A 25,231-nucleotide genomic window follows, 5' to 3' on the forward strand; every position below is an offset into this window, starting at 1 on the left:
ATCTATAATGTAGATTGTAATCCATCTATGATCACTCGTACTCTTGCCATTCCCCCCTCCCCAAAAATAAAGACATGGCAGTCTTGTACTGACAGATTACATAACCTGCCTTCCATAGGGCTTTTTTTTCTTGGGGGGAGGGGAGCAGAGAAGGGAAGCATTGATATAGGTGATTGTATTGGAGATAAACCTAATGAGAATAGGAAGCAACCTATTTTCCCACTCATATTTCCAAGTGTTCTTCCCTTTGGGATCATTGCTTTGAGAGTTATTTGTTGAGTTTAGATTAGCTCAAATTAAGTTGTATTACATCCATCCCTACACAATGTTTTGGAAGTCTTTGGTTTTTCTCTACATTCTTCACCCTACAAGATTGTGCATCACTTTGGACTCTGTTCTAATTTACCTAGAACCAGCACACATGTCCTGTAGTTTAGATTACATTGAATTTTTAAAGTTAGAGATGTTGAACGTAAAAGAACCAGGCTTTGAATCAACTTGCAGCCCATAGGAATGGCTTTATTTTTGATGCAGGTTTAGAAAATAGCTAGATGGCCAGGGCTTCCCAGGCTATTGACAATCCCCAGTTTCTCTAACTTGAACCATCACTTCTGGAATTGAAGAATATTGTAGAATCCTGTATCTATCCCCTGCCAAGTGTTCAAGTCTACTTCACGATAATTGTGGTAGCTTAGAGAATGCTGCAATTGCAATGAATGAGCAGAGAACAAAGGACTGAAAGCATAACTTTAGATGCATTTGAAATATTGGAGAAGGGGGTATGTTTAAGGGGAAAAAGCTTGTGCTGGCAAATAAAATCTAGAAATTACCTCGAGACATAAAACAAGAATGATTTGGGGACAGAATGAGAAGGAATTCAGTATTCGGTAAAGCTATAGGAATACTAGGGAAGAGAGGTTCAAAGAAAAGGCCACAAGAAGACATGCAACAGCTTGACACCAAAATTTTTTTTATTGTATTAGATCACTATAGGGGGTGGGGCTTCAGGCCCTTACTGCACAGCTTGCTCATTGGTGCCACTTCCAGAGTCTTGAGGCTTCATGACATCTGGCAGTTCTGGAGGGCTGGAGAAAGACTCAATGCGCAATGTTTCAAATACATCATCTGTGAAGAAGGAGAGAGAACCATCACAACTGCTCCCTTTTGCCTAAGTGTCCCTTTTTTTGGTCCAGTGGTGACAGGTGGTTAGAGCTATTAACCATCTTGGTTGTAGGATTGTAACTTGCTTCACTTTACTCCCTTGAGGTTTTTAGAGTCTTGGGATTAACTCTTGCTTTTCTTTTGATTCTTTGCCAGCCAGTAGGCACCCACAATTAAATAACAAGTCACCATTAAATCTTCCTTGATTATTCCTTTCTATACTTGCTGTAATTAATTCATGACTGTCAAATTCAGTGATAGATCTCTAAATTTGCTAGGATAATCCTCACAATAGTTTCTAGCCCACAGACCTTGCAGTTTGACTTGTCAGAGCTCTGGTGATACAGTTTATAGGAATTCAAAGTTATCTCCACAGCACAATTAGACATCGCAGCAGGATTTTAGTGGAAAATTTTTTCCTAACACTAGTTACCATTTTACTTAAAATGCAAAATTTCATCTGCCTCACCAAACTGTCATATCCACCCCTTACTTGGTTCTTGTGGACTGATACCTGTTACATCTTACTCTCAATTACATCACATCACTGCATTTGAGGCCAGGAAAAGTTGCTATATTGCCTCTCTCTGCAGGAAAGATAACCTAAAACTTGTTTTTCTGCAATTCCCTGAAAAAATTTGATGCTTGAATTACATAGTAAAAATTCTTAAAACGTCACTGGCAAGAAATCATGAGCACAGTCTTACAACAAATTAGTATTAAGTTAAACCACAGAAGAGGCATTCTTCAGACCCCTTAATGCAATTTTATCAACAGGTTCAAGAAAAAAGGCTTTAATGCAGTGTATATAAGTTTCATGTAAATTTCACAGATACACTGTCTTCAATGTTACAAAAGTGTCAATTCACACCCTCCCAATTTTTTTTTCTCTTGTCCTCTTACCGGCTCGAAAGGCCAGCCCCACAGTGGCTGGTGCTTGAGGCCTGGCTGTCTGACTTGTGAAGCCACACTCACCCAGGGTCTTGCTGTCATCCAGCAGCTGGTCATCCTGGGGAGAGAAGGATGGTGATGGGGAGCTCCTAAAAGGTCAGGGACAGGGATAAGCTGCTGGCAAAGCTCATTCAGCCTAGTGATATGTGTGGTTCTATGGCATTCCTTCCTGGAGGAAGAAGGCTGGGATGACTTTCAGAAAACTCCCTGCTTAGAGAAGTAGGTGGCTGACACTTGTATAGCATTTTGATTTGCAAAGCACTTTACCTGCTTAATATCATCAGATATAGCACTATTTAAGTATGCCTATTTTAAAGGCTCTTTCTAAATTACCGAGTAGCTTAATCAGGTGATGGCAGTCAGCAGTGATGTTCAATGAGTAGAGGACCAGCAGGTTCTACAAACAATGAGTAGCCACAGCTGGCTCCGAATTGAGAAAGGAAGGATGGAGATCATTTTTTCCCCAAGGCAGAGAAGTGAAGGCATTCTATATTAAGACAGCTGGCTCTGGAGGTTTATTCAGAAGAACCTTTGGCAATCAAGCCTCTACACCTGCTTCTGAAGTGTCAAGACTTGAACAGGGGTATGGGATGTAAAAAAAATTGTTGAATTGAAATAATCTCTCTGCCTTCAGAGAGAAAAGGTGTGTGGATCCCTTGCTAAATGGGGATGACAAGATCCAGCCCCAAAAGGGAAGTTCAGATTCAGAAATGAGGTTGATCAAATCCACACCCATTTTACAGATGAAGAAACTGAGTCCCCAAGAAGTTAAGTGATGTGTCCAAGGTCACATAAGTAATATTTGTCAGAGGTGTGATCTGAACCTAGTTCCTCCGATTCCAAACGGAGTATAGCGTGATGCGACAAGTGCAGGCAGATGAGTGGAAGTGGGAATACGGTAGGGGTGAGGACGGACTACAAACCTTATAGAGCCGCTGCTCATCCGGAGGCCTCTTGAGGATGCCTTCCACAATGCGCTTCAGCTCGAACACTGTGCTCGACTCCTTCGCATCTGTGAAGATCGTTGTCTTGTGGCGCCGGATCATGAGGAACACGTCCTGGGGACCGGGGGCAGGAGTGAGTCTTCTCCACCCCGGCTAGCCTCGAACGCTCTGAGCCCCTCTCCCTCCAGCCCTGGTCAGAGCGGGCCTTCTCCATACATTCCTAGGCCCTTATTCCTATGCCCCGAGCACGGTCCGGGCCCCCGCCTCATCCCCAGCCCCTTCGACCCCAGCTCAGCCCGGGCCCCCTAGTCTCCATGCCCCAGCCCCGAGCCCGAGCCCGACCCCTCCCCTCGGGGCGCCCCTTGCTTCTCTTCCTCCTCACTTACCATCTCGGCGTCTAGCTTCCCTCCCCCCCAATCAACTGCCCGGCGCAGTCTCAGTCCGCCCCAGTCCCGGGATGCTTTGAGTACGCCTCGGCGGAAATTACTTGCCGGGAATATACGTGCGCGTGCTCGCACGTTTTCCCTTTTCCGTGCGTCTCTGCCGCCATCTTAGTAAAGGTTTGTATGGTAAAACGCAACCTTGCGCTGGCCCGTGGTGACGATATCGGTAGATTGATTTATTTTACTGAAGAACTAGGAATCTGGGAGGATAATCGCAAAGGGAATATTATTTCGAGAACACGAGACGAGTACCATCTTGAGAGAGGTAGATGTGAGGCCGCCATCTTGGTAAGGTCTGAGGAGGAAACAATGCGGCGGCGGCGACGACGCCATCATGTTGAGGTCGTAGCGGTTGCGGAGGAGGTGACCCAAATATACCAGGGCCAGTGTTAAAAACCCCAGTGAGATGAAATAAGCATTCTTGATACTCTGAGGAAACTGCCTTTATGGGAGTGAGGGAATGTGGACTCCTTATGTTGACAGATTTGAGAGACAAAGTAGGGTTTGACGTAAAGGGTTAAAAAAAAGCCAATAGAATGGGCTGACCTGAAATTTTGGGCTATTAGAGATATTCGAATTGAGACCAACTGACAATTATTAGCTGATTTTAGAGAAAGGGATACTTTCGGTGGGGCATGACTTGAACTACATGGCTGCATAGGGCCCTGATGAGCACCAGCCAGTACAAAACAGAAAGAAGCCTCTCAAAGGTGACCATATTGAGAAGGTCTGTCATTCGAGGGCACTTGCTTTCTCGGTTATAGTCAAAGGATGCTTCCGGCCACCATGATAGGAAGGTCAATCTGGGACCTTGTTGGGCTTCCATCTTGGGTTAGAGCCCGCTTGGTTAACTCTCGCCTTCCTGAATCAGAGAAGGTAGGAGAGCGGGAGAGAGAAGAGGAGGAGGAAGAAACCATCAAGTCCAGTACTGCTTGACGGAAAGAGAAATTATTTATTTTAAACCGAAGGGATTGAAGTCAGACAGAAGTGCTTCCTATTTGTAGGCGTGGGATATGATATAACTAGAAATCTGAGACTGGGGAATGAATAACACGACCTCGAGAATGTGACCTCCCCTCTTCCCTCCGTCTCTTTCAGTGTCTCTTCTCCTTTCCTCCCATCGCTTTCTCGTTTCTGCCTCTTGGTTTTGTCCCTGTCTCTGGGCCCCTCCCCCCGCCTTGGGCGTTGGATCGGACTTCTTTTTCTCAGTATCCCTCAAGAGGCACGCAATTCTTCCGAATCGGTTCTGGGGCTGTCATTCTTCCAGTGGCTCCTTTCTCTGAACTTTCCCTCCTCCTCCCCTTCCACTCCCCCCCATCCCCCCTCCCCAGCCAGCCCAGGCTGCCTATTCCGGGAAGCCTTGCTCATCTAGCCAGGAAGTAGGCAGCAGTCCTCTCCCCTTGCTCATGAAAACCGACACTGATACTGGAGGCATTCACTGTTTACTCTTATTCAGTGTTCTGAAGGAGGCCCTAGTTTAACCCCTTGTAGACTCAAGATTTCGGATTTAGGCGTGCCTTTGAATTTATTGAGCCCCCATTTTACAGAGGAAAAAATAAAGCCCAGGAAAGGGAGGGTTCACACTGGGGCTTTGGGGCTGACGGTCAGGGGCTTGCTTGCTGCATTCCTGCCTCCTCTTACTTAGCTGCTTCCCCTCTCCTTGCTTTGCACTCTTTTGACAGCTGCTCGCCTCCTCTTCTGCAACACCCTTTTGGGGGAGAGGCAACTGCTGGGACTTGTTCCTGGCTGGGGCCCAGTAGGCTTACTGTTAAACTTTTTCCTGGCATCTTTATGAGAGCGAGGTGGAGGAGTTAGATACTGAAGTGCTGTCTCTATGTGAGGGGTTACACTGTCCCTGGGTTGGGAGCATCAGCTGGCTGATAGAGGAAAGGCCCTTTAGAAATGGAAGGTATTAGAGATGGATTTGGAAAAGAAAAGATTTACATACAAGTGAGTGGTGGGGCTTGGGGATGGTGTGGAGGTCCAACAGAGTTAAATAGAAGGGATGCCCAGCCATTGCCACTGTAGAGAAGGAATTCAGTAGTGATTGACAAAGCTCCACACGACTAGGAGGAGGCTGATGAGATGAGGACCATGAGTCTGTCTGTCAGCAGTATTTCGGACTGTGATGTTATAGGAGCCCAGCTGCACTTCTGATACGTGACTTTGGATCCAGTTCCCATAGGCAGAGACTAGAGTGTAGACACCTGGTTTTTGGGGTTGGGCACAGCCAATGCCCCAGCTTACAATTCCCACCAGGAACCAGGAACCCAGATAGGGACATACCAAGGGACCCCCAGAATCACCCTGAAGTTAGGAAGAAAGGTTTATTAGTTTAGGCTTGAATAAGAAGCTATTTTCCTCCCTAGATTCCAAGCCCACTTTCTCCAGGACATCCTTCCTCTTCCATGGCAGATGAAGAAAGTAGGAATTAGTCTTTCAAGTCTTCCCAGTTCCCCAGACCACCCACCCAAAATAGAGATTATAGAAACTGGAAGGGCCCTTAGAACCCACTGAGTCCTTTCACCTGAAAAGATGAAACTGTACTTCAAATGATTTGCTGAAGATCTCACAGTAAGTGGAAAAGCCAGGCCTAACATTTGGGTTTCCTGACTCAGTTTAGGGTTTTTTCTAATTTAAAATTATATGAATAAGATTTAGCTCAAAATAGCAGAAGAAGCCCTGAACTTGAAATCTGAAGACCTGGTTTAAGTCTGGTTTTGCCATTAACCCACTTATCATCTTAATTAGGCAAATCTGATTTTGTGCCTCAGGTTCCCTTTGTAAAATTTAGAAGGTGGACTAGATTAGGGCTTTTTAACCTCGGATCTATAAACTTTAAAATAGTTGGGTAGGATTGGTTTGGGGATAATATTGTGTTTTTGCATTTAAAAATAAAACTATAGATTTCTAAAGAGCTCCATGACACAAAAAAGGCTGATGATCCCTGCACTAGAGATGATTTCCAATGTCCCTTCCAACTCTGACACAGTATGATTTTAAAATTATCTCCTCCCAAGATCTCTTCCTCAGTCCCTCTCTCCCCCAAAGAGGCAATAGTTATAGAATTCCATAAGTATTTAACTCAGCAGCCATCTATGCCCTCACCTGACAGGCATCTACACCCCCTTTGATGTAGCCAGCACAGATCATTTTATCGGTGACCTCGTGCCAATTCAGGATCTTGTCACACTCCTTGGCATCAATCAGTGGCAGCTTTGCTTCCTGCAGAGTGTATGGTGAGGACAGCTGGACTGGGGGATGGGAGAGAGAGCAGAGAAATTTACTCATAGGAAGAGCTGAACCCTAGTCCTTCACTTTCTGAGAGGGCGGAAGAAGATTCTGAACTTGGCTAATTCTGGTGAGGGGGTGCACAGACAGGTGCACATATTCCTGTGCAAACTGCTTTTCTGATGTTCAGTGAGCTCTAGGATGAGTAAGCAAAGTTGAAATTGTTACAAACTCTGTACTGGTTATAGCACTGCATGTCTCTGTGAAGCAAGAGACCTGGATTCTAGTTCTAGTTCTGCTACTTACATTTTTTTTTTTTTTTTTTTTTTGGACAAGACAAGTTACTCTCTTTCAACCTTAATTTCTCTGTTTGCAAAGTGACAGGATTGAATCTTTACAGTCACATCTAGTGATTAGAGTTCTATTCTAAATTAGACTACAAATTATAAGTTACTAATTCTAGGTAACAGTGATTCCAGATTCTTCTTCTTCTTTTTTTTTTTTGCTGAGGCAATTGGGGTTAAGTTACTTGCCCAGGGTCACACAGCCAGGACATGTTAAATGTCTGAGACTAGATTTGAACTCAGGTCCTCCTGACTTCAGGGTTGGTACTCTATCCACTGCACCACTTAGCTTCCCTGATTCCAGATTCTTTATCTTCAAATTCATGTCCCTTTTCAATTTATTCCCAATCTAACTCTCCCGCTTTATTTGTAGTATAATAAAGTGCGAGATCTGAAGTCAGAAGGATCTGGGTTCAAATTCTACCTAGCTGCTCAACTTTAGACAAGTCACCAAATTTTTTTCTTATCTCTAAATTGAGAAAAACAATACTTGAGGTATTTCAGAGGATTGTTGTGAGGATCAAATAAGGTAACATTTGTAAAGCATTTTGCAAACTTTGGCAGTTTGTGAATGTCTACTATTATTATTGTGTTTATTTGTTTTGGGCAAGGCAACTGGGGCTAAATGATCTGTCCAGGATCATATAGCTAGTAAGTGTTAAGTGTCTGAGGTCACATTTGAACTCTGGTCCTCCTGACTCCAGGGCCAATGCTCTGTGCACTGGGGCATCTAGCTGCCCAGCTGTTATTGTTTCCCAGTTCTACTACACTGTGTATGTGAGTATGTTGGTTTTTTTTCCCCCATTCCATTCCTTAATCTGGACTTTCATTTTTTGGGGGGGACAAATGGACTTTGCCCTTCCAATCCTGGCTTTTCCATTAGAGCAAGCTCTCCTTTCTTTGAACATCTATAGATAGTATTTAAGATTCAGAATCATTCACTTTAGCGTTAATTCAAATCTCTTTAGTTTTCCTACTGGGAAGATAATGCTTCAACAAAAAGGGATAACAGTGGGGATATTTTTCCTTAACTTCCTGTTTGTGCCAATCTGAGAGATAATGCTGTAGGTTGCTCTCCAGCTGGGAGAATGGAAGAGGGGGAAACAGGAGGATTGGATTTTTTTCTGTTGGTTAAGGTTTGAGGACATCAACCATGGCCATAGTGCAAATCTCGGCTCCTAACCTTAGTAGATAAGGGCAAGTCATTTACCATCTTTGAGCCTCAGTTTCCTCACTTTAATTGAGATAATATCACTTGCATTGCTTCACTAATAAGGTTGTTAAAAAAGAAAAGCATAAAATATTTTGGAAATTTGAAGTAACACTATTAACTATACACAGTCTAGAGCTGGGGAATCACTTAGGGATTATCTTCTTTGTGGGATTATCCAAGACTACCTCTATTTATTCCATGGAGAGCTATTGGCTGCAATTCTATACTTCCCATCAGAAGCTGGACTGGAGAATTTCATCTTAGTCTGGGGAGAGGCTTCATCAAACTCCCTCTTTCCCCATGAGAACCTCCCACTCTTCCCCCTCACTCCCCACGGCTCACCTCCCTCCTTCACGTTCCCCCATCCTGTCACAAAGCAGGTCAGATTAGTGTGAAAAGGGTTGTCGGCCTCAGGGAGACAGGCAGGCAGAATCCAGGGGGAGAAGTAGAGAGGCCGGGCCAGCTTCAAGAGGGCGATATCCCCCAACGAGCCATCTATACCCGAGTAGTCTGGGTGCAGGATCACCTCGCTCAGTGGGCTTGAGATGGACTGGCCTGGGGTGGAAAAGAGCTGGAGTTCCCCGAGGACTACCTGGAACTGGGACACCTTGACAGGCCTGTAAAGGGGTGGGGATGGGGGCAGGGGGAAAATTGTTGGGAGAGGGCTGGAACTGTATTGGGAGGAGGGGAACCCCAGGCCCAGCACCATGGTGAGTAAGCTTTGCAGGAAATCCTATAACATAATCTTTTTGCCTAATATTGTCTCTGAAAGTTATCCAGAGTGTATGTGAGCTCCCTAGGGGCAGGGGTACACTGTCTGTCACTCCAGGCTGGACTTGATGACTAACTTTATAACCTGATCTGGTAGGAGGAAATGGTGACAATGAAATAAGGTTTCAGCATGAGGGGACTAGGTCACTGCTCTGAAAATGCAGGTGGAGTACAGCTGAGACCAACCTGGTGACGGGGAAGTTATGCCAGCTACTGGAGACTAATGTTTTGGGCAGTTGCTCTAGCTACTATTGTATCCAGAGCCATAACTAGAGCAGAATGACCAGGCTTTTGCCCCAGCCAACATGACTACAGATAACAGAAATTTAAACTGGATTTAACCTTCTAGCCCAACCCTAATCCTTCCTGGGTGATAGATTTTTCAGCAGCAGCCTCATCCAAATTTACAACCATGGTTGATTTGAAGGTGCATTTAATGTTGCTTGTTCCAGGAACAGTTTTGTGCTTGTCCTAGGTGCCAAAATGACTGGTTTTGCCTCTCTTTCTCTTCCAATCCCCAAATGACTGGAAGGATGACAGATTTTCAAGTGGGAAAACACCAAAATATAACTAAATAGCCATAAAGACAGTATTTTCTATTTCTGTAGAAACATTTAAAGCAATTAGGATTATCCTCTCTAGATGGCCTGAAGATGTTATAATGTTTTTCACCATCACAATCAGTGAGTTGTGGAACTGGGACCAGGTCAGAGAACCTAATCTAAGATCTTACTCCTAGCCCCAGGTTTGACCAACTTGGTTATGTAGCTACTACTGGGGAGATGTAGACATCTTAGAGGAGGGAGTATGATAGTGAAAAGAGCAGTGAACTGGAAGTCAGGAAACCTGAGTTCTAGTTCTAGCTATTTCAGAAATCACCATTGAGACTATAGGCAGGACCCTTCTCCCATTTCTGGGCCCTAGTTTAGGGCACTGTTGTGTCTGTGGACTGGATCAGAGGACTTTGGGAGATCAAGCAGGTGCTGCAGCTGACTCTTAGATAGGGTTACAGGCCTATGGGGGAAGAGGTGATTGGTTGAATGGGAAGGGGCCTGGTCACTCACAAGGAAAAGCAATGGGCAGCTGTCAGAACCCAGCTATGGGAAATCAGAGTGGCTCCGCAGATGTGGGCCTTGTTATGCCTTAGACTGGCCTGCCATGGCCAAGCCCCTTCACGGGCATTTCTGCCTCCAACGATGCGATCATTCACCTGATTCTTCAGGATTGGCTGACCACAGCCTGAACAGAGAAGGCAGATTTAGGACTAAAGACTTGGGGCTCTGCCTTGCCCGTTTGCCCAGTACCCTCCAATTCCTGCCCGCCCCCCAGCCTCTATACCTTCCCCTTAATTCCTCTCCAGTAACTCATGTTCTCCCTTTTTCCCTCCAGTGACCTACCTGAACTTATCCAAAGATCTTTTTCACCTGGGAAAGAAAAGAATAGGATGGGCTAGTGGTATGGAAAAGGCTCTTTTAATTAACTTGACTTCCTATTAGGGGCTCTAGCTGGGCTGTTGGGGACTTCTCCTTCAACTATTCCTTTTATCCTGGTTCTTTTTTTTGTCCTCAGTTTCTACTCCCCTTTTATTCCTGTACCCTCTGCCCCCATTTAGACACTTCAGGATTCTCTTTAGCTCTTCTCTTGTTACTCTCTGGGCCTCAGTTTTCTCTTTCTTTTCTCTTTCGTTCTCAGCCTGATAGATTACCCCATGCTTTTTCTTGGACTGATTTTTCAGTCACATAGGAGGTTTAATTTTTAGTTACTGACTTCTCAGAGATCTTATGCTTTGGGAATTGATCTCTGAATAGATAGAAAGAAATAAAGGACTCCAGGACCCAGGATGGAAGGGAGTTTTCTGGAGCAGGTTGGGTTGAAAACTCTATATAGGAAAAGGGACAGGACATCTGGATACTGGGGTGGTCTTAGAGTTGTCCTGTGGACAACTGGGACTGGGGTACATTACATCTGAGCCCTCAGCAAATGAGTACTGAGGATAGATATCTGGGTCTTAGGAAGAACCAAGACTAAAGGATGGGATACTTAGGTCCTGATGAGAGCAGAGACTTGGGTCTTGGCTGGGGAAAGGGTACCAGAGGAGGGGGAGCAGTGAGGCCAGGGCAACAGGAAGTGCCCTGGGATAGGCTAGAACAAAGGGTAATAAAGAGTGAGAAAAAGAGTGAGAGGGAGGAATGGTTGGATTCTACGGACTTGGGTACTTTGGGGCCGGGATGTCAATTTTAAGGACTCACCTTTTGTCGTGGACGGCAGCAGAAGCAGCAACTGCAAGAGCCAGGCAGTCCCCAGTTCCATTTCCCTTACTGGACCTTGGGGCAGTGGGCAGAACGCCAGGGTTCCCCAGCTCCTGCCCTTTTGTCCTCAGGGCCTGGGAAGGCAGAGGTAGGCAGGTCTGAAAATTATTGACTCCACCTCCTCGGGGCTCGCCTGCAGTAGCACCCCAGCCTGGGTGCTTCCTTGAACTCCCATCTGGGGTGTGTGTGTGTGTGTGTGTGTGTGTGTGTGTGCTCGCATGTGGGCGGGCCTGTTTTCCTCTGATGGCCTGTTCCCCTCCTTGCCCAGGGGGTACCAAGAACTTCCTGGCTCTGCAGGCCAGAAAAGCACTAGCCAAGTCAACAGGTTGTGGTTTCAATTTTTGATAGGACTTAAGTGGAGGAAGCCAGCCATCCCACTTCTGGCCTGTTTGCCTGCTACTCAGCCTAGCCAGCACATTTTGACCCAGGCATGGCTATCCATAGTCCATTTTAGACTTTATCTAGAGGGATTGCCAGGGTTAAAGTCTCAAGAGATAGAGGTTTATAGCTATAGGGAAGTAGATTGTCTAATGCTAGGAACTTTTGACCTGTGACTTAACATTTTGAGGATAGGGAGACACAGGGACAACAAGCATATTCAAATTGTAACATATATCAAGGGTATTGGAGTAGGAGATTCCTATATTTGTTCATTCTTATTTTTCCCTTTCACAACCAAGCAGAATGAGCTTTCCACATCTCTTGCCATTGCTTATTCATTTCTTACTTTTCAGCTCTTTGCAATATGGCTTCTGATTCCATTGATGGACTGCAATTGCTCTTTCTAGAAGGCCACCAATAATGTCTTAATTGCCAGACTTTCTTCTTTGAAACTGTTTTTTTTTTTAATTTTTATTTAATAATTACTTTATATTGACACTCGTTTCTGTTCCGATTTTTTTTTTCCCTCCCTCCCTCCACCCCCTCCCCTAGATGGCAAGCAGTCCTTTATATGTTGGATATATTGCAGTATATCCTAGATACAATATATGTTTGCAGAACCGGACAGTTCTCTTGTTGCATAGGGAGAATTGGATTCAGAAGGTATAAATAACCCGGGAAGAAAAACAAAAATGCAGATAGTTCACATTCGTTTCCCAGTGTTCTTTCTTTGAGTGTAGCTGCTTTTGTCCGTCATTTATCAATTGAAACTCAGGTCTCTTTGTCAAAGAAATCCACTTCCATCAAAATATGTCCTCATACAATATCATTGTCGAAGTGTATAATGATCTCCTGGTTCTGCTCATTTCACTTAGCATCAGTTCATGTAAGTCTCGCCAGTCCTCTCTGTATTCATCCTGCTGGTCATTTCTTACAGAACAATAATATTCCATAACATTCATATACCACAATTTATCAGCCATTCTCCAATTGATGGGCATCCATTCATTTTCCAGCTTCTAGCCACTACAAACAGGGCTGCTACAAACATTTTGGCACATACAGGTCCCTTTCCCTTCTTTAGTATTTCTTTGGGATATAAGCCCAGTAGAAACACTGCTGGATCAAAGGGTATGCACAATTTGATAATTTTTTGGGCATAATTCCAGATTGCTCTCCAGAATGGTTGGATTTGTTCACAACTCCACCAACAATGCATTAGTGTCCCAGTTTTCCCGCATCCCCTCCAACATTCATCATTATTTTTTCCTGTCATCTTAGCCAATCTGACAGGTGTGTAGTGGTATCTCAGAGTTGTCTTAATTTGCATTTCTCTGATCAATAATGATTTGGAACACTTGAAACTGTTGATCATCTTCTCTCTCTGGCTGCTCCTTCTCAGAATCCTTTGCGGGGTCAGTGTCTGTGTGCTGATCCCTGTAATGAGTGTCCTATGCCCTGTTTTCTTGCTGTATTCTGTTGATGAGCTCATCAACTCCTGTAGCTTCAACTGTGGTTCTTATTAATGATTCCCAAATCCAGCTCTCATCTCTCTCCCAAATTGTAATCTCAGTCCCTAATCAACAAGCATTTATTAAGTGCCAGGTGTCTGCCAGAGACCAAGATAAAAATAGAAAAAAAAAAAAAAAGACTTCCCTCAAGGAGAGCATTACATTCGATCACTAACTGCTTGCTGGGCATCTCCACCTGGATATTCTGGATTCAATTCAGTTACACTATGTACATCCAAAACATGGTAGGGAAGCCAGAATCCTAGGTCCTGAGGGGGGGTATGGGGTTGCAGCCTCCTTATTTTTCCCCCTAAACCTATACTTCCTTTTTTAACCTCAATATATTGAAGGCAATATCTTTCCTGTCTTTCCTCCATTAATTTGCTGTACTGCTGCCAAAATGATGTTTCAAAAGCTCAGGTCTAACCATGCTATTCCCTTATTCAAGAAGCATCATTGGCTCCTTGTTGCTTAAAGATATAAACTATAAATTCCTCTGTTTGGGGATCAAAACCCCTCACAATCTGATTCCAGTCTGTCTTCCAGATGGACTTATTTCACATTACTCCCCCTCATGAACTTTGTATTTCATATAAACTGGCTAGCTTCTTGTTCCTCATTTAGGATATTTCATTTCTTGCCACTTTTCCTTTGCATCGACTATTCTTGGAATGCTCTTCCTTCTTCCTTTTGTCTTTTAGAATGCCCAGCTCTCCAAGTATCATTCTTCTTACAAGAAGCCCTTCCTATTCCCTGAGGTTACTAGGTCTTTTCTCATAGGAAATTATTTTGCTTCTATTTTGTACATCTCCTATCTGTGTCCATGCTGTTTTTCCCCAGTCGAAATAAGATCCTTGACAATAGGGACTATTATTTTTGCTTTTGTTTTCTCAAAACTAAGATTGTGGTGGATCTAAGTCTGTATCTGGTACATGGATATTATACATATAGACTTGTATAAGAACAGATATTTTATTGAAAAAATTTTAAAAATGATTTATTTTTACATATTCATTTCTGGATATATTGTTCTTACAAGTGGTCTATTTGTTGTTAGTAAATAAAAACCAAAAAAATTTCAGCAAAATTAAGGAAAACTTATCATGACATATATGGACACACATTGAAGATATGTAAATGCATGTTCAGATACATGTACTCAGAAATACCCACAGAAGTCTATGACTTGGAAAAGGAAGGAAAATGCAGATACACAAGGAAGTTGTAACAAAGATCTAAGGAGAAAGGGAGGGACAAATTATGTGATTAGGGACAACAGTCAATAAATAAGCATTTATTATGTATCTGATAGGTGCCAGGCACTGGGGATAAGAAGACAGAAAAAGAAACAGAAAAAAAAATTAAGCAGTCCCTGACTACTAAGTAATTTACATTCTAATTAGTGACATAACACTTACAAATATGTACCATTCAAGTGATCTGTCCTTTTGACTCCACAGAATCTGTAATTCTAGAAAAGAATCAGTACAAGAAGAAAGAGAAAAGAATCAGTACAAGATCCGGGTTAGGATGGACTCTGGCCAATTCTGCCCTACCCCAGCACCTAAGGATGGCCTCATAGCCTGAGGACTGAGCAGATGATATGGAATGTTAATTTCTAGTGAACAAATAGAATAAACAAACCTCTGACTTTTTAAAAAAGAGCCAGAGACCCTGGATTCCAAGAAACAACCATTAAAAAGCCTGAGGGGGGAAGGAAAGGAGAGGGAATGGGAGAGAGGAAGGGAGAAATGGATGAGGAGTAGGAAGGAAGGGTGGGGGAGAGAGAGAATGAAGGAGTCTGCGTCAGAATCCAAGTGTGATCAGAGAGCAGGAAGAAAGGACAGGGAAGGACCAGAAAATGAAACTAGATGAGGATGGGGATTAAGAAGAGGACTCAGGAACCAAGCAGGGACTTATTAGGATATATTCAAACCCTAACCTGGGTTGTGTTATTAGAGTAAATTTATTCTCTGACCAGGGCTCACTTTGCTTTTGTGGCCTTGGAAATGCTTAGCTTGAGAATGAGTTATAGTGAAGGTTGAGGCCACAAAAATGCTGCTGACCTGGGAGTCAGAAAACCAGTTTTCATTCTGACTGCCACAGACTGACCATTGATCTTGTACAAATTTCCCTTCTGTTTCCTCATTTCCAAAATGAAAGAAATGGAATCTCTAGATGATTTCTAAGGTCCTTTCAAGCTTAACATTTTTGATTGTGCTTTAACATTGAAAAATTGCTTTTAGGCACACGGGTTTTGTGTTGTTTATTTCCCTTTTCTATTAAGGAACTCAAGCATCTGATTTGGACTGTTTGCTCCTGGGGATACCTGTCCTCTAAGGAATAAATAGGGCTAAGTTCCCTGTTCTCAACCTCTTTTGGTTCCTAAAACCTCCACTTTGGAACTCTGGAGAAATTTTATTAGAATCTTAGTTTATGGATTATATCTAAGATTTCTTCAAATGGATGTAGCAAGGTATTCAGTGTATAATCCAAATTAGATATGGGACAGGTACTTATTTCCGATATACATAGCACTTATTTGCTACATACAAACTTAATTATGTTTTCTCAGGAGACTGTACTATCTAAACCACTTCAAGTAAGATATCTGGTAATAGAATATCCAGCCTTGGCCAGTACTCTTGTGGAAATATTTCATCTGTCAGCCAACTCCAATTCTTGGACCCAAGATGTGTGGACTTCTCAGACTACTGAGATTGCATGTCCACACCAGGAAATTGAGCACAAAGCAGAAAAGGCAGTTAAGGGCTTGGTTGGAAACTTACCTGCCGAGTCAATGTGATTGGTGGAATTGACTACTTGGGGTTTACCAGATTATAACAAAAAGCCAAGTCCTTTCAAGTCCTTTCTGGTCAACACATAACCAGAAGCAAGCCACAAAGTTCCTACATGGTTGAATGAAACCAAGAGAAATTTCCTAATTGTGTCATACACCTATTCAATAAATTCCATTGGTTCTTATTGCCTACAGGATGGATCAAATATAAAATCCTGTTTGACTTTTAAAACCTTTCATACCTTGTTTCCCTCCTACCTTTCCAGATTTCTTATATCATATTCCCTTCCATTCTTTGATTCAGTCACTGATTTTTTTTTTTTTTTTTTTTGCTATACAAGATATGGACAGGATAATTTGGAAAAAAATCTGAGGGAAAATACTAACATTAAAAAGAGGTCAGACTTTTTATACAAGGTGGAATTTTAGCTGGGGCTTGAAGGAAGCCAGAGAGGTCAGAAAATAGAAGGGGAGGAACAAGAATTTCAAGCATGAGGGACAGCCAGTGAAAATGCAAAGTAGAAACATAAAACATCTACAAAACACTGAACAGCAAGAAAGTGACAATTTTGCAGTTATTGTGTACAATGTTCTCCTGGTTCTGCTCACTTCACTCAGCATCAGTTCATGTAAATTTCTCCAGGCTTTTCTGAAATCATCCTATTCATCATTTCTTAAAGAACAATAGTACTCCATTACATTCATATACTGTAACACATTCGGCCATTCTTCAACTGATGGGCATTCCATTTCTTTGTCATGTAGTATACTTATTAAAGCACCTATTTATGTGCCAAACTAAGCAAGAGGGATGGAGGGAATACAAAAAAAGGCAAAAACATTCCTTGCTTTCAAGGATTTCACAGTCTAACAGGAGAGACAACATTGGAACATTGTGCACAGTGTGCACAGTAACATCAAAATTTTATGATGATCAACTAGGAAAGACTTAGCTCTTCACAGCAATTTAATGATTCAAGGCAATTCCAATAAATTTTGCATTAAAAATGCCATCTGCATCCAGAGAAATATGAAGACGGAATATAGATTGAAGCATATTATTTTACCTTTTTTTTTTTCCCTCATTATTTTCCTCTTTTGTTCAGATTTTTCTTTCCCAACATGACTCATGTGGAACATGGCTTATGGAAATGTGTTAAAAATGAATGTACATGTACAACCTATATCAGATTGCTTAATAGCATGGGGAGGAGAGAGGTAAGAGGGAGAAAAAAAATTTTGGAATTTGAAATCTTACCAAAATGGAAGTGGAAAACCATCTTTTCATATAATTGAGAAAAATATACTATTAAAAAAGAAAATGAAAAAACCTGTATACCATATTTTGTTTAGCCATTCCCCAACTGATGGGTATTTCTTTTTTTTTTTTTTTAAAGGGAAGGCAGAATAAAGATACTGTGGGCATTTTTTATTGGCTACTTAACTATTCTTTTTTTTTTTTTTAATAACTTTTTATTGCCAGAACCCATGCCAGGGTGATTTTTTACAGCATTATCCCTTGCACTCACTAATGTTCCGATTTTTCCCCTCCCTCCCTCCACTCCCTCCTCCAGATGGCAAGCAGTCCTTTACATGTTAAATAGGTTACAGTATATCCTAGATACAATATATGTGTGCAGAACCGAACAGTTCTCTTGTTGCACAGGAGAATTGGATTCAGAAGGCATAAATAACCCGGGAAGAAAAAAAGTGCAAGCAGTTTATATTCATTTCCCAATGTTCTTTCTTTGGGTGTAGCTGCTTCTGTCCATCCTTGATCAATTGAAACTGAATTAGCTTTCTTTATCGAAGAGATCCACTTCTGATGGGTATCTCTTGAAGGAAACTTTAAGCAGTTGGAGAAAATGAGGTCCAGAGAACAGGGACTTGCCTAAGGATATACAGTGGTAAACTTAGGACCAGAACACAGATCTGCTAAGTCCCTGTCTAAATTTTACTCCAATTTGATCCTTTATGTATAGGCTCTGGCTAAGTTCAGCATTTTTGTATTTTATTCCTTGCCATAGTTATATCATCACATCCTTTTCCTGGCTCTGATGGAGACATACTAATTTTTGCTCTTGGCTACTTTGACTTTTAGCTGCCTTTTTTTTTTTTCTTTCTTTTTTTTTTTTGAGAGGGAAGGGAAAGGGAGAGAGAGGAGGTTAATGTGAAGAAAGGGAAAATGAATAGCAGAAGAGGTCATGACACTCAAAATCACAGTTTAGGAGTCTATTCAACTTTATTAGGCACCTTAGGTTAAAATTATTAGCTCTGAATTTCCCAGGGACAGAACTAGGTTTAAAAAAAAAAAAAAAAGGAGCAATTCTAGAAGTGGGAAGAAGATCCTGAGATCAGTTGGTCCCTTGAGGTGGTCAGGAAAGTGGGGGAGGGATCCAGACATTCGTCACTATTACTCCCTGAAAGAGCCATCATCCCATTTTCTGTGGCAGATAGTGTCTCTTCCCTCCCTATTTCACTTTCCCGACACACTGAGCTGAGTTGACCATTTTTAGAAATTAGGAAGGAAAAAGTGCAAAAATTGGTGGGGTTGGGGATGACTGGTCACATGGTGGTGGGCCTGCAGGGCTGAAGTGCCCAAGTGGGCCTGGATCCAGGGCCAGTAGTAGGCCACACTGGTGTAGACACCTGGGCGGTTGGGTAAAGCACATCCCTTGCCCCAACTCACCACACCTTCAAGGACCCATCGACCAGACTGGATACACACCAGGGGTCCCCCAGAATCTCCCTGAGGGAAGACAATAGCTCAGCTTTCTGGTGTTCTCCACCCCGATGCCCTTCTCAGAACCTAGACTGTTGCTGTCCCAGCTCCCACCTCCCAAATCTCAGTATCCCTCTTCCCTTCCTAGTTTGTCAGCCCCTTCTATCCTCTTGGAACCCAAGTGTCATGTCTTAGGGTTGCTACACCTGAGGTCCCCACTGCATCTTGTTCATTGATATATGGTGAATATAGAGTTTGACTACTAGAGCCATTGTTCCTGCCCTGTAACATGAGACCATTGGAACCAGACAGTCCTGATGAAGGCTAAGATATGAGATCTTCAGATGGTTCCCCCAATTTTTTGACCCAGGTCTGGTGGATCTCCTAATCTACCATCACTTAGTCTCTGGCTATGGCGACAGGATCATCTCTTTAGCAGTGCTCTAGTCAGTGAAGATACATTGGCAGGGACCCTCAGAATTTCTGATGCACCAGTTCACACCCCCACCTCAAAGTGGGGGGAAAAGGGAGGAGGCCCACTTCTGTGGGCTGGTACAGCTGCCAGGCGTAATCCTAGGTCTGAGGGGGTGGGGCCTCACCTGGCAGGCATCCTTGCTGCCTCTGGCATAGCCTGCACATAGGGTGCCAGGCAAGACGATAGGCTCGGTGAGGGAGGTGTCGGAATCCACGTGGTAAAGCCGGTCACAGGTCCGTCTGTCTATCAGCGGGACCTGGACTCCCTGCAGGGGCCTGGAGGCAGGCAGTGACACTGCAGGGACAAGACAGGACAGGGATGGGGCAGCCCTGGGGCTTGGAGAGGAACAGCAGGCTCTCAGAAATACTCTTTAGTAGGGGTGAGGGAAGGAGAGCAACAAATTTGCCAGAGGGGATAGGGGCACACGGGGATACTCCATTGGTGGGAATAGCATGAATGGATTCCATGGAGAATGAGGTTCGGTAGTGAGGAGATAGGCATGCTATCCCTCCCCTCTCAGACCTTTCCTCCCTCCTTCCCCTCCTCTTCCCCCCCCCCCCCAAACACACACTTGGGGAAGGATACACCAGTATCTCCTTCAGCAAGGAGAAGACTTCCGAGTCTTTTCTGGGCTCACCTCCCGGCCGGAGGCTGCCCCAGCCAGTGACCCAGCACGGGGTGCCTGGAGGTGGCGGGCTTCTGGGTCCAGGGAGGCAGACCGGCAGGACATGGGCACTGAATGATACTGGTCGGAGGAGCTGAATAAGTGCGATGTCTCCCTGGGCCCCGTCTTCCGTGAAGTTGGCATTGAGCACAATTCGTAACAGATGCAGAGAGAGGGCTTGAGGTGAGGGCCGAGCCAGGCGCAACTCCCCGAGGCGAATTGTGTACTCTGACAGCCTCACCGGTCTGGGGGAGAGAGAGCCGGGTAGAGGTGAATTAGAACTGCACCCCAGGGCCCTGGAAAGGAGGGCACACAGTCCTCGAGGATGCCCAGTGCCTCTTCCTCCAACTACCCCTTGGCTCTGGTTCTTCCCGGATCCCGAGATTGACCTAGCTGGAGTATTCCCCAAACCTGTCCCCATACCCACCCTCTCCTGCTCCCCCTCTCCCCAAGTTCCATGTGGTGCCAGGCATGAGCCCCTGGCCTCTTTCTGCTGGCGGCTCTCTGCCTGGTGGTCTTCATGCCTCAGCCTTGCAGAGGAGCCAGGCATCCCACTGCTGGAGAGATCCGAGCCAAAGGGTCTTTTTAATCTTCCTAGGATTTACTCCTGGAAGGATCTGAGGTCATGTGGCTCACCCCTCCCCTGTTACAAGATGGGGTTCAGAATAATCAATTCAATCGAGTTACCGATGGTCATCCAGGCACTAAACAGAAAAGCTGGGTTTTAATCTTGCTCCATAATCGGTGTTCTAAACATCCTGCACCCAGACCAATTGGTCTGACTCTGGAACTTCTTTCTTACTGGGACCCAAGTGTCCTCCCCTTCCCATCTCTTTCCCCCTCCCCAAACTCAGGTGTCCTCTGCTTCCCTTCTGGCTTCCTTTTTTTCAGTCCTCCTAGCGCTTGCCTTTCCAAACCCAGGGGCCCTGTTCTTCCCATCCCCTAGTCCAGAATGGCAGGGGAGCAGGAACATAGGCGTCCTGTTCCCTTGCACCCTTTCCTCTCTTCGGGTCCAGGCTTTAGGATGCCTACCTAGAACTCCCATTTCTTTCTGACCACTCAGACATTCACTTCTGCCCATTCCCTCTTCCCCCCCAAGACCCAGGCAGCCGCTTCGGGTCTCTGTCCCACCTAGATCCTTTGGTTCCCTCCCAGAACCCAGGGGCCCTGAGGATGACACCGGCTTCGAACCTTGAGAAGCAGTGAGCTGCGGTTAGCACCCACTGGCGAGAGATGAGCGAGGCCCCGCACACGTGGGCCCAGCGGTACTGCAGGCTGGCTTGCCATGGCCACTCCCCCTCCCGGGCATCCCTCCCGCCCACGATGCGGCCAGACATCCGGGGCTGCCCACAGCCTGGGGAGACATAGGGACGGGCCTGGTGAGAAAGGGCACCGAATCTTGGGAAAGGGTAGGGGGAACTTGGGAGGGGGGGCCTTTCTGGTTCTGGGCATGGGGTGATGACAGGCCGAGGCCTGAATTCTGTGAAGGGTGGAGCAGTCAGAGCAGGAGATAAGTCGGGACAGGGCTCAGTGGGTAGAGAAGCCAGTTCTGGGGGCTTTGTACCTGGAAACATCTGTGTTTCTGCAGCTCCTGGAAAAAGAATAATAAAGCTGACCTTTATATATAGCTCTGTAGTTAATCCTCATAAAACTTTGTGAAGGAGGCATTATCCTCTCCTTTTTATAGATGAGAAAGTGGCCATGGAGACAATACTGTGTAATGGAATGACCACCAGATATGGAATCAGCAGATCCAGTTAGGGATCCTAGCTTAGCTATTTACTTTGTCTAACCTTGGGCAAATTGTTTTCACTTCTCTGCACCTCAGTTTCCACCTTTATAAATAAAAAATATTGGATCATGATCTAGAAGGTTCTTTCTAGCCCTAAATCCTATAAACGATTAAAAGGGATTTAAGTTTACACAGCTTTTAAGTGTCAGAGCTAGGGTTCATATCAAGGTTTCTATCACTTCACAGATGCCCCACAGAAAAAAGAGATAGGACTAGATAATCTGCTTGAGGAGGGGAAATAATACTGAAGAGGGCTTGAGACAATAGGAATCTAACCCAACTTGAAAGGGTTAAGGTTTATAATTATGTTAATTCTCTTGTATTTTGTAGAGTTGGAACTGAAAAGAGGAATATAAATCTTGAATAGGGAGGGAGTGACAATATGAATAATAGAAAAAATGAGTAAGAAAACATGGGATATAATGTGTATCTGCAGGTGCTTGGGGCCTGGGCTTCAATAATCAGATTGAAATGGAAAGGTAGGAAGGAAAATGCCTGGAATCTAGATTGGGGAGCCAGGAATATGTCTGTGTTGCAGGAGAACCTCCAGAGTAGAGGGTCTCAGAAGGGAAAATTCCTCTAACTTTTAGAGATTTTAGAACAATGAAGTTGAATGAGCCAGAGAGAAAGAAAGCTGAAGGTGGAAAGACAGAGCAAAAATTCTGGGAGGAGAGAGAAATAGCTATGTGCTAAGAATCAGTGTTCAATATCTGTTTACTTTCCCCACCTGTCACTGCCAATCGTGTCTTGCCCCTCTCCTCACTTACCCAGCAAAAGCAGTAGCAGTAGAGAGCCCTGTCGACATGAAAACTCCCTCATCCTTTCTCACAGAATCCTGAGGGAAAGGGACAGAGCTTAGGAGATAGGAAGGACAACTCAATAGGTTTGGAAGAAAAAGTTGAGTGAACTCAGAAGCCTCAGTCCCCACACCTTGGGAAGTAACCCCCATTCCTTTTCACCTTATGTCTTTGAGGGTCCCAGCTCTGCACCCTATCTGCTTTTATCTCCTAGAACCCAGGGGTCTGGATTCTTCAATCCTTACAGCTTTTCTGGGACCCAGGAATGCAGTATCTCTCCCTTCTCACTCATTGGTCTGGACTCTTCTCAGTGACTTTATGGAAAACACTGAAGGGGGTGGTGCTGGTTGGGGAAGAGTTTAAAGTGCTCCAGAGGGGAGGAGGCTGGGGGAGAGGGGAATAATTAAAAGAGGCAGGGGGCAGGCCTGGGGTGGTACCCTCTGAGACTAAAGAAACAAAGATGCTTTCAGAAGCTTATTTGTGTGCGGTGAGCTAGGGAATAGGACACCTGTGTTTCCGGAAAGGAGCAGCTTCTCCAGCTCAGGACACCTGTGTTTCAAGGGGAGAGGGGGAGGGAAGTTGGTCTAGAAAGGTATGGGGTGAGGGCTGGAGAGTCAGATGTCCTGTGCTCTGAGAGGGCAGCAGTCCTGGGAAAATATGTGAGAATCTGGCAAAAAGGTGCCAAGTAGGCTGCAATCTTTGCTAGACTCCCGGAAGCCTCTAGGAGGATAATTAGCAGCTCATCCCCAGGAGCCTGTCTCCATTCTGAATCCTGTCTCCATTTAGCTTCAGATTTCACTTTCTAAGACATCATTGTTTTGTTCTGGACGGTTAGCACCACACATAAAAAAACTCTGTTCCATCACTTCACACTGATCTCTAACTACTCCACTCTGATCCCTCCAGACAGACCTTCCCGTTCTCCCTCTTCCCAGACCAATGTGCATCCCTCAACTTGAGGCCCCTCTGGACTGCCCACTACCTCTAGCTCCAGTGGGATGCCTAACTCTCAACTCCAGACTGACCTAAGATTGATTACAGAATGTGGAGAGGATTTTAGAAATCATTTATCCCTTCATTTTTCAGAAGAGAAAAGTGAGCTTCAGACAGATAAAGAGACTTAACTTCTTAAGTTACACAAATTGCTGATCTGAGAGTTAAACCCAGCTCTTCTACTTTGCACCTTCATATCCTCAATCTGCCAGCTGGTTGGTCTTGCTTCAAATCTCTTTCAAATCCAAATCTCAGCTACCAAGCTGAATTCCATTCAGCTACCAAGATGATCTTTCTAAAGTGAAACTTTGATCATATTATTCTCCCTCTCCAATTTACCTCCCCCTAACAAACTTCAATAGCTCCCGATTGTCACTAGAATGAAATATAAAATACTCTGGCATTTAAAACTTCACAAACTGGCCTCATACAGCTTATTCCCACTCTTCCTTGCAATTTAAAACTATTCCAGTTTAAAACTAATTTTTAGAAGTATTTATTATCTCTCCTTCTTGCTACTTCCCCCTCCTGAACAAAAAAAAAATGATCATACAAATTATATAACTTCCACATTCTTCATTTTATTTCTGATTCTGATGGCCATTGTGGAAAATTTTCACCTGGAAGTGTTTGTCTTCCCTACAAATCCATTAGCCACCATTCTAGAATGTGTTCTGCTTTTGCATGCTATCAGTCAGTGGCTACCAAACATTTATTTGTTACTGTATGTACCAAGCATTTTATTACTCACTGGAGATTCAAAGAAAGATCCTTATTCTTAACCAGTCCTTGTTCTCAAGGAGCTCATATTTTTAACAAGGGAGACAATGGTACAAAATATGAGGTATAAATTAATATAGACAATATAAATGACAGGTGGGGGGAGGATGCATTCTAGATGTGAGGGACAGCCAATAAAAATGCATGTAATCAAGAGCTGGAATATTGTGTGTGAGGCTCATGTGCAATATGCAAGCTGACCAGTGTAGCAAGATCATAGAATATGTGAGTGCAAGTCAGAGATTGGAAAGGTAACCGGTGCCGGGTTATAGGGAACATAGTTTATTGAAGAGGGTGATGGCATGGTTAAAATTGCACTTTAGGTAGTTGACTGGAGGAGAGAGTGAAGTGGGGATAAATTTAAGGCAAGAAGATCCACCAGCAAGTTATTTAAATAGGTCATGTATGAGACTTGCACCAGAATGTTGGTTGTAAAAATACATGAGAAGGGAGCTTATATGAGAGTTGTAAAGGCAGAAATGACAAATCTTTGCCAGAGATTTGATGTGTAGAGTGAATATGAAGAAACATAACATGAAAGTTGTGAATCTAGGTAACTGGGAGGATAGTGATGCCTTTGACAATAATATAGAAATTTGAAAGAGAAGAGTTTGGGGGAAAAGAAAATGAGTTGTTTTGGATATGCTGAATTTCAGACATCTATAGGAGATCCAGGTCAAGAGGCATTTGAAGACTGGAATTTAAAAGAGAAATAAGAGCTGGATAAAGAGTTCAGAGGGAATCATTGGCTTAGAGATGATAATCAAACCCATAGAAATTGATGAAACTATTAAGGGAAATAGTGTAGAGAGAGAAACGAAAAGAGCCCAAAATAGACCCTTAAAGGTCACCAACAATTACTGAGCTACTAGAAGGTCAATTCAGCAAAGGAGATCAGGAAGGAACAATTGGGCAGGTGGGACAATACTTAAGAATGAGAATTAGGAAA

At 44.0% G+C, this 25,231-nt stretch overlaps 2 protein-coding genes across 6 annotated transcripts; both read right to left on the bottom strand.

Annotated features, from left to right (window-relative positions):
- Positions 1-953: 953 nt before the first annotated feature.
- On the bottom strand, positions 954-11,471 carry LOC127542644 (elongin-B). 5 transcript variants are annotated; one of them, XM_051968389.1, is made up of 8 exons: positions 11,308-11,383; positions 10,456-10,482; positions 10,123-10,297; positions 8,630-8,904; positions 6,608-6,753; positions 3,036-3,170; positions 2,065-2,170; positions 954-1,125 (listed from the first exon to the last, which is right to left on the bottom strand). In XM_051968389.1, exons 1-8 carry the CDS (start codon positions 11,366-11,368, stop codon positions 1,013-1,015), a joined length of 1,038 nt encoding a protein of 345 aa, XP_051824349.1. In that variant the 5' UTR covers positions 11,369-11,383; the 3' UTR covers positions 954-1,012. The 5 variants fall into 5 exon arrangements, with proteins under 5 accessions (XP_051824349.1, XP_051824366.1, XP_051824372.1 ...); XM_051968406.1 differs by lacking the exons at positions 8,630-8,904; positions 10,123-10,297; XM_051968399.1 differs by lacking the exons at positions 954-1,125; positions 2,065-2,170; positions 3,036-3,170 and adding an exon at positions 4,432-5,806 and having other exon boundaries at positions 11,308-11,471.
- A 6,809-nt stretch (positions 11,472-18,280) lies between these two features.
- Positions 18,281-21,505, bottom strand: LOC127542697 (serine protease 33-like). Its single transcript, XM_051968463.1, has 4 exons — positions 21,112-21,505; positions 19,894-20,165; positions 19,381-19,550; positions 18,281-18,808 (listed from the first exon to the last, which is right to left on the bottom strand). The coding sequence occupies exons 1-4, from the start codon at positions 21,492-21,494 to the stop codon at positions 18,572-18,574; spliced, it is 1,062 nt and encodes a 353-aa protein (XP_051824423.1). The 5' UTR covers positions 21,495-21,505; the 3' UTR covers positions 18,281-18,571.
- Positions 21,506-25,231: the final 3,726 nt, after the last annotated feature.

The sequence above is a fragment of the Antechinus flavipes genome, chromosome 1 (assembly GCF_016432865.1).
Source record: "Antechinus flavipes isolate AdamAnt ecotype Samford, QLD, Australia chromosome 1, AdamAnt_v2, whole genome shotgun sequence".
NCBI lineage: Eukaryota > Metazoa > Chordata > Mammalia > Dasyuromorphia > Dasyuridae > Antechinus > Antechinus flavipes.

What these genes read in the sequence shown, in the direction of transcription:
- LOC127542644 (XM_051968389.1), bottom strand. Translation starts at nt 11,368, where the DNA reads ATGGAACTGGGGACTGCCTGGCTCTTGCAGTTGCTGCTTCTGCTGCCG. An exon ending in AGATCTTTGGATAAGTTCAG is followed by an intron (nt 10,298 to 10,455) that starts GTAGGTCACTGG and finishes TTCTCTGTTCAG; the next exon opens with GCTGTGGTCAGCCAATCCTG. An exon ending in ATGAGCAGCGGCTCTATAAG is followed by an intron (nt 2,171 to 3,035) that starts GTTTGTAGTCCG and finishes TTCTCTCCCCAG; the next exon opens with GATGACCAGCTGCTGGATGA.
- LOC127542697 (XM_051968463.1), bottom strand. Translation starts at nt 21,494, where the DNA reads ATGTTTCCAGGTACAAAGCCCCCAGAACTGGCTTCTCTACCCACTGAG. An exon ending in GCAGCTCACTGCTTCTCAAG is followed by an intron (nt 20,166 to 21,111) that starts GTTCGAAGCCGG and finishes TCTCTCCCCCAG; the next exon opens with ACCGGTGAGGCTGTCAGAGT. An exon ending in GGGCAGCCTCCGGCCGGGAG is followed by an intron (nt 19,551 to 19,893) that starts GTGAGCCCAGAA and finishes TTGTCCCTGCAG; the next exon opens with TGTCACTGCCTGCCTCCAGG.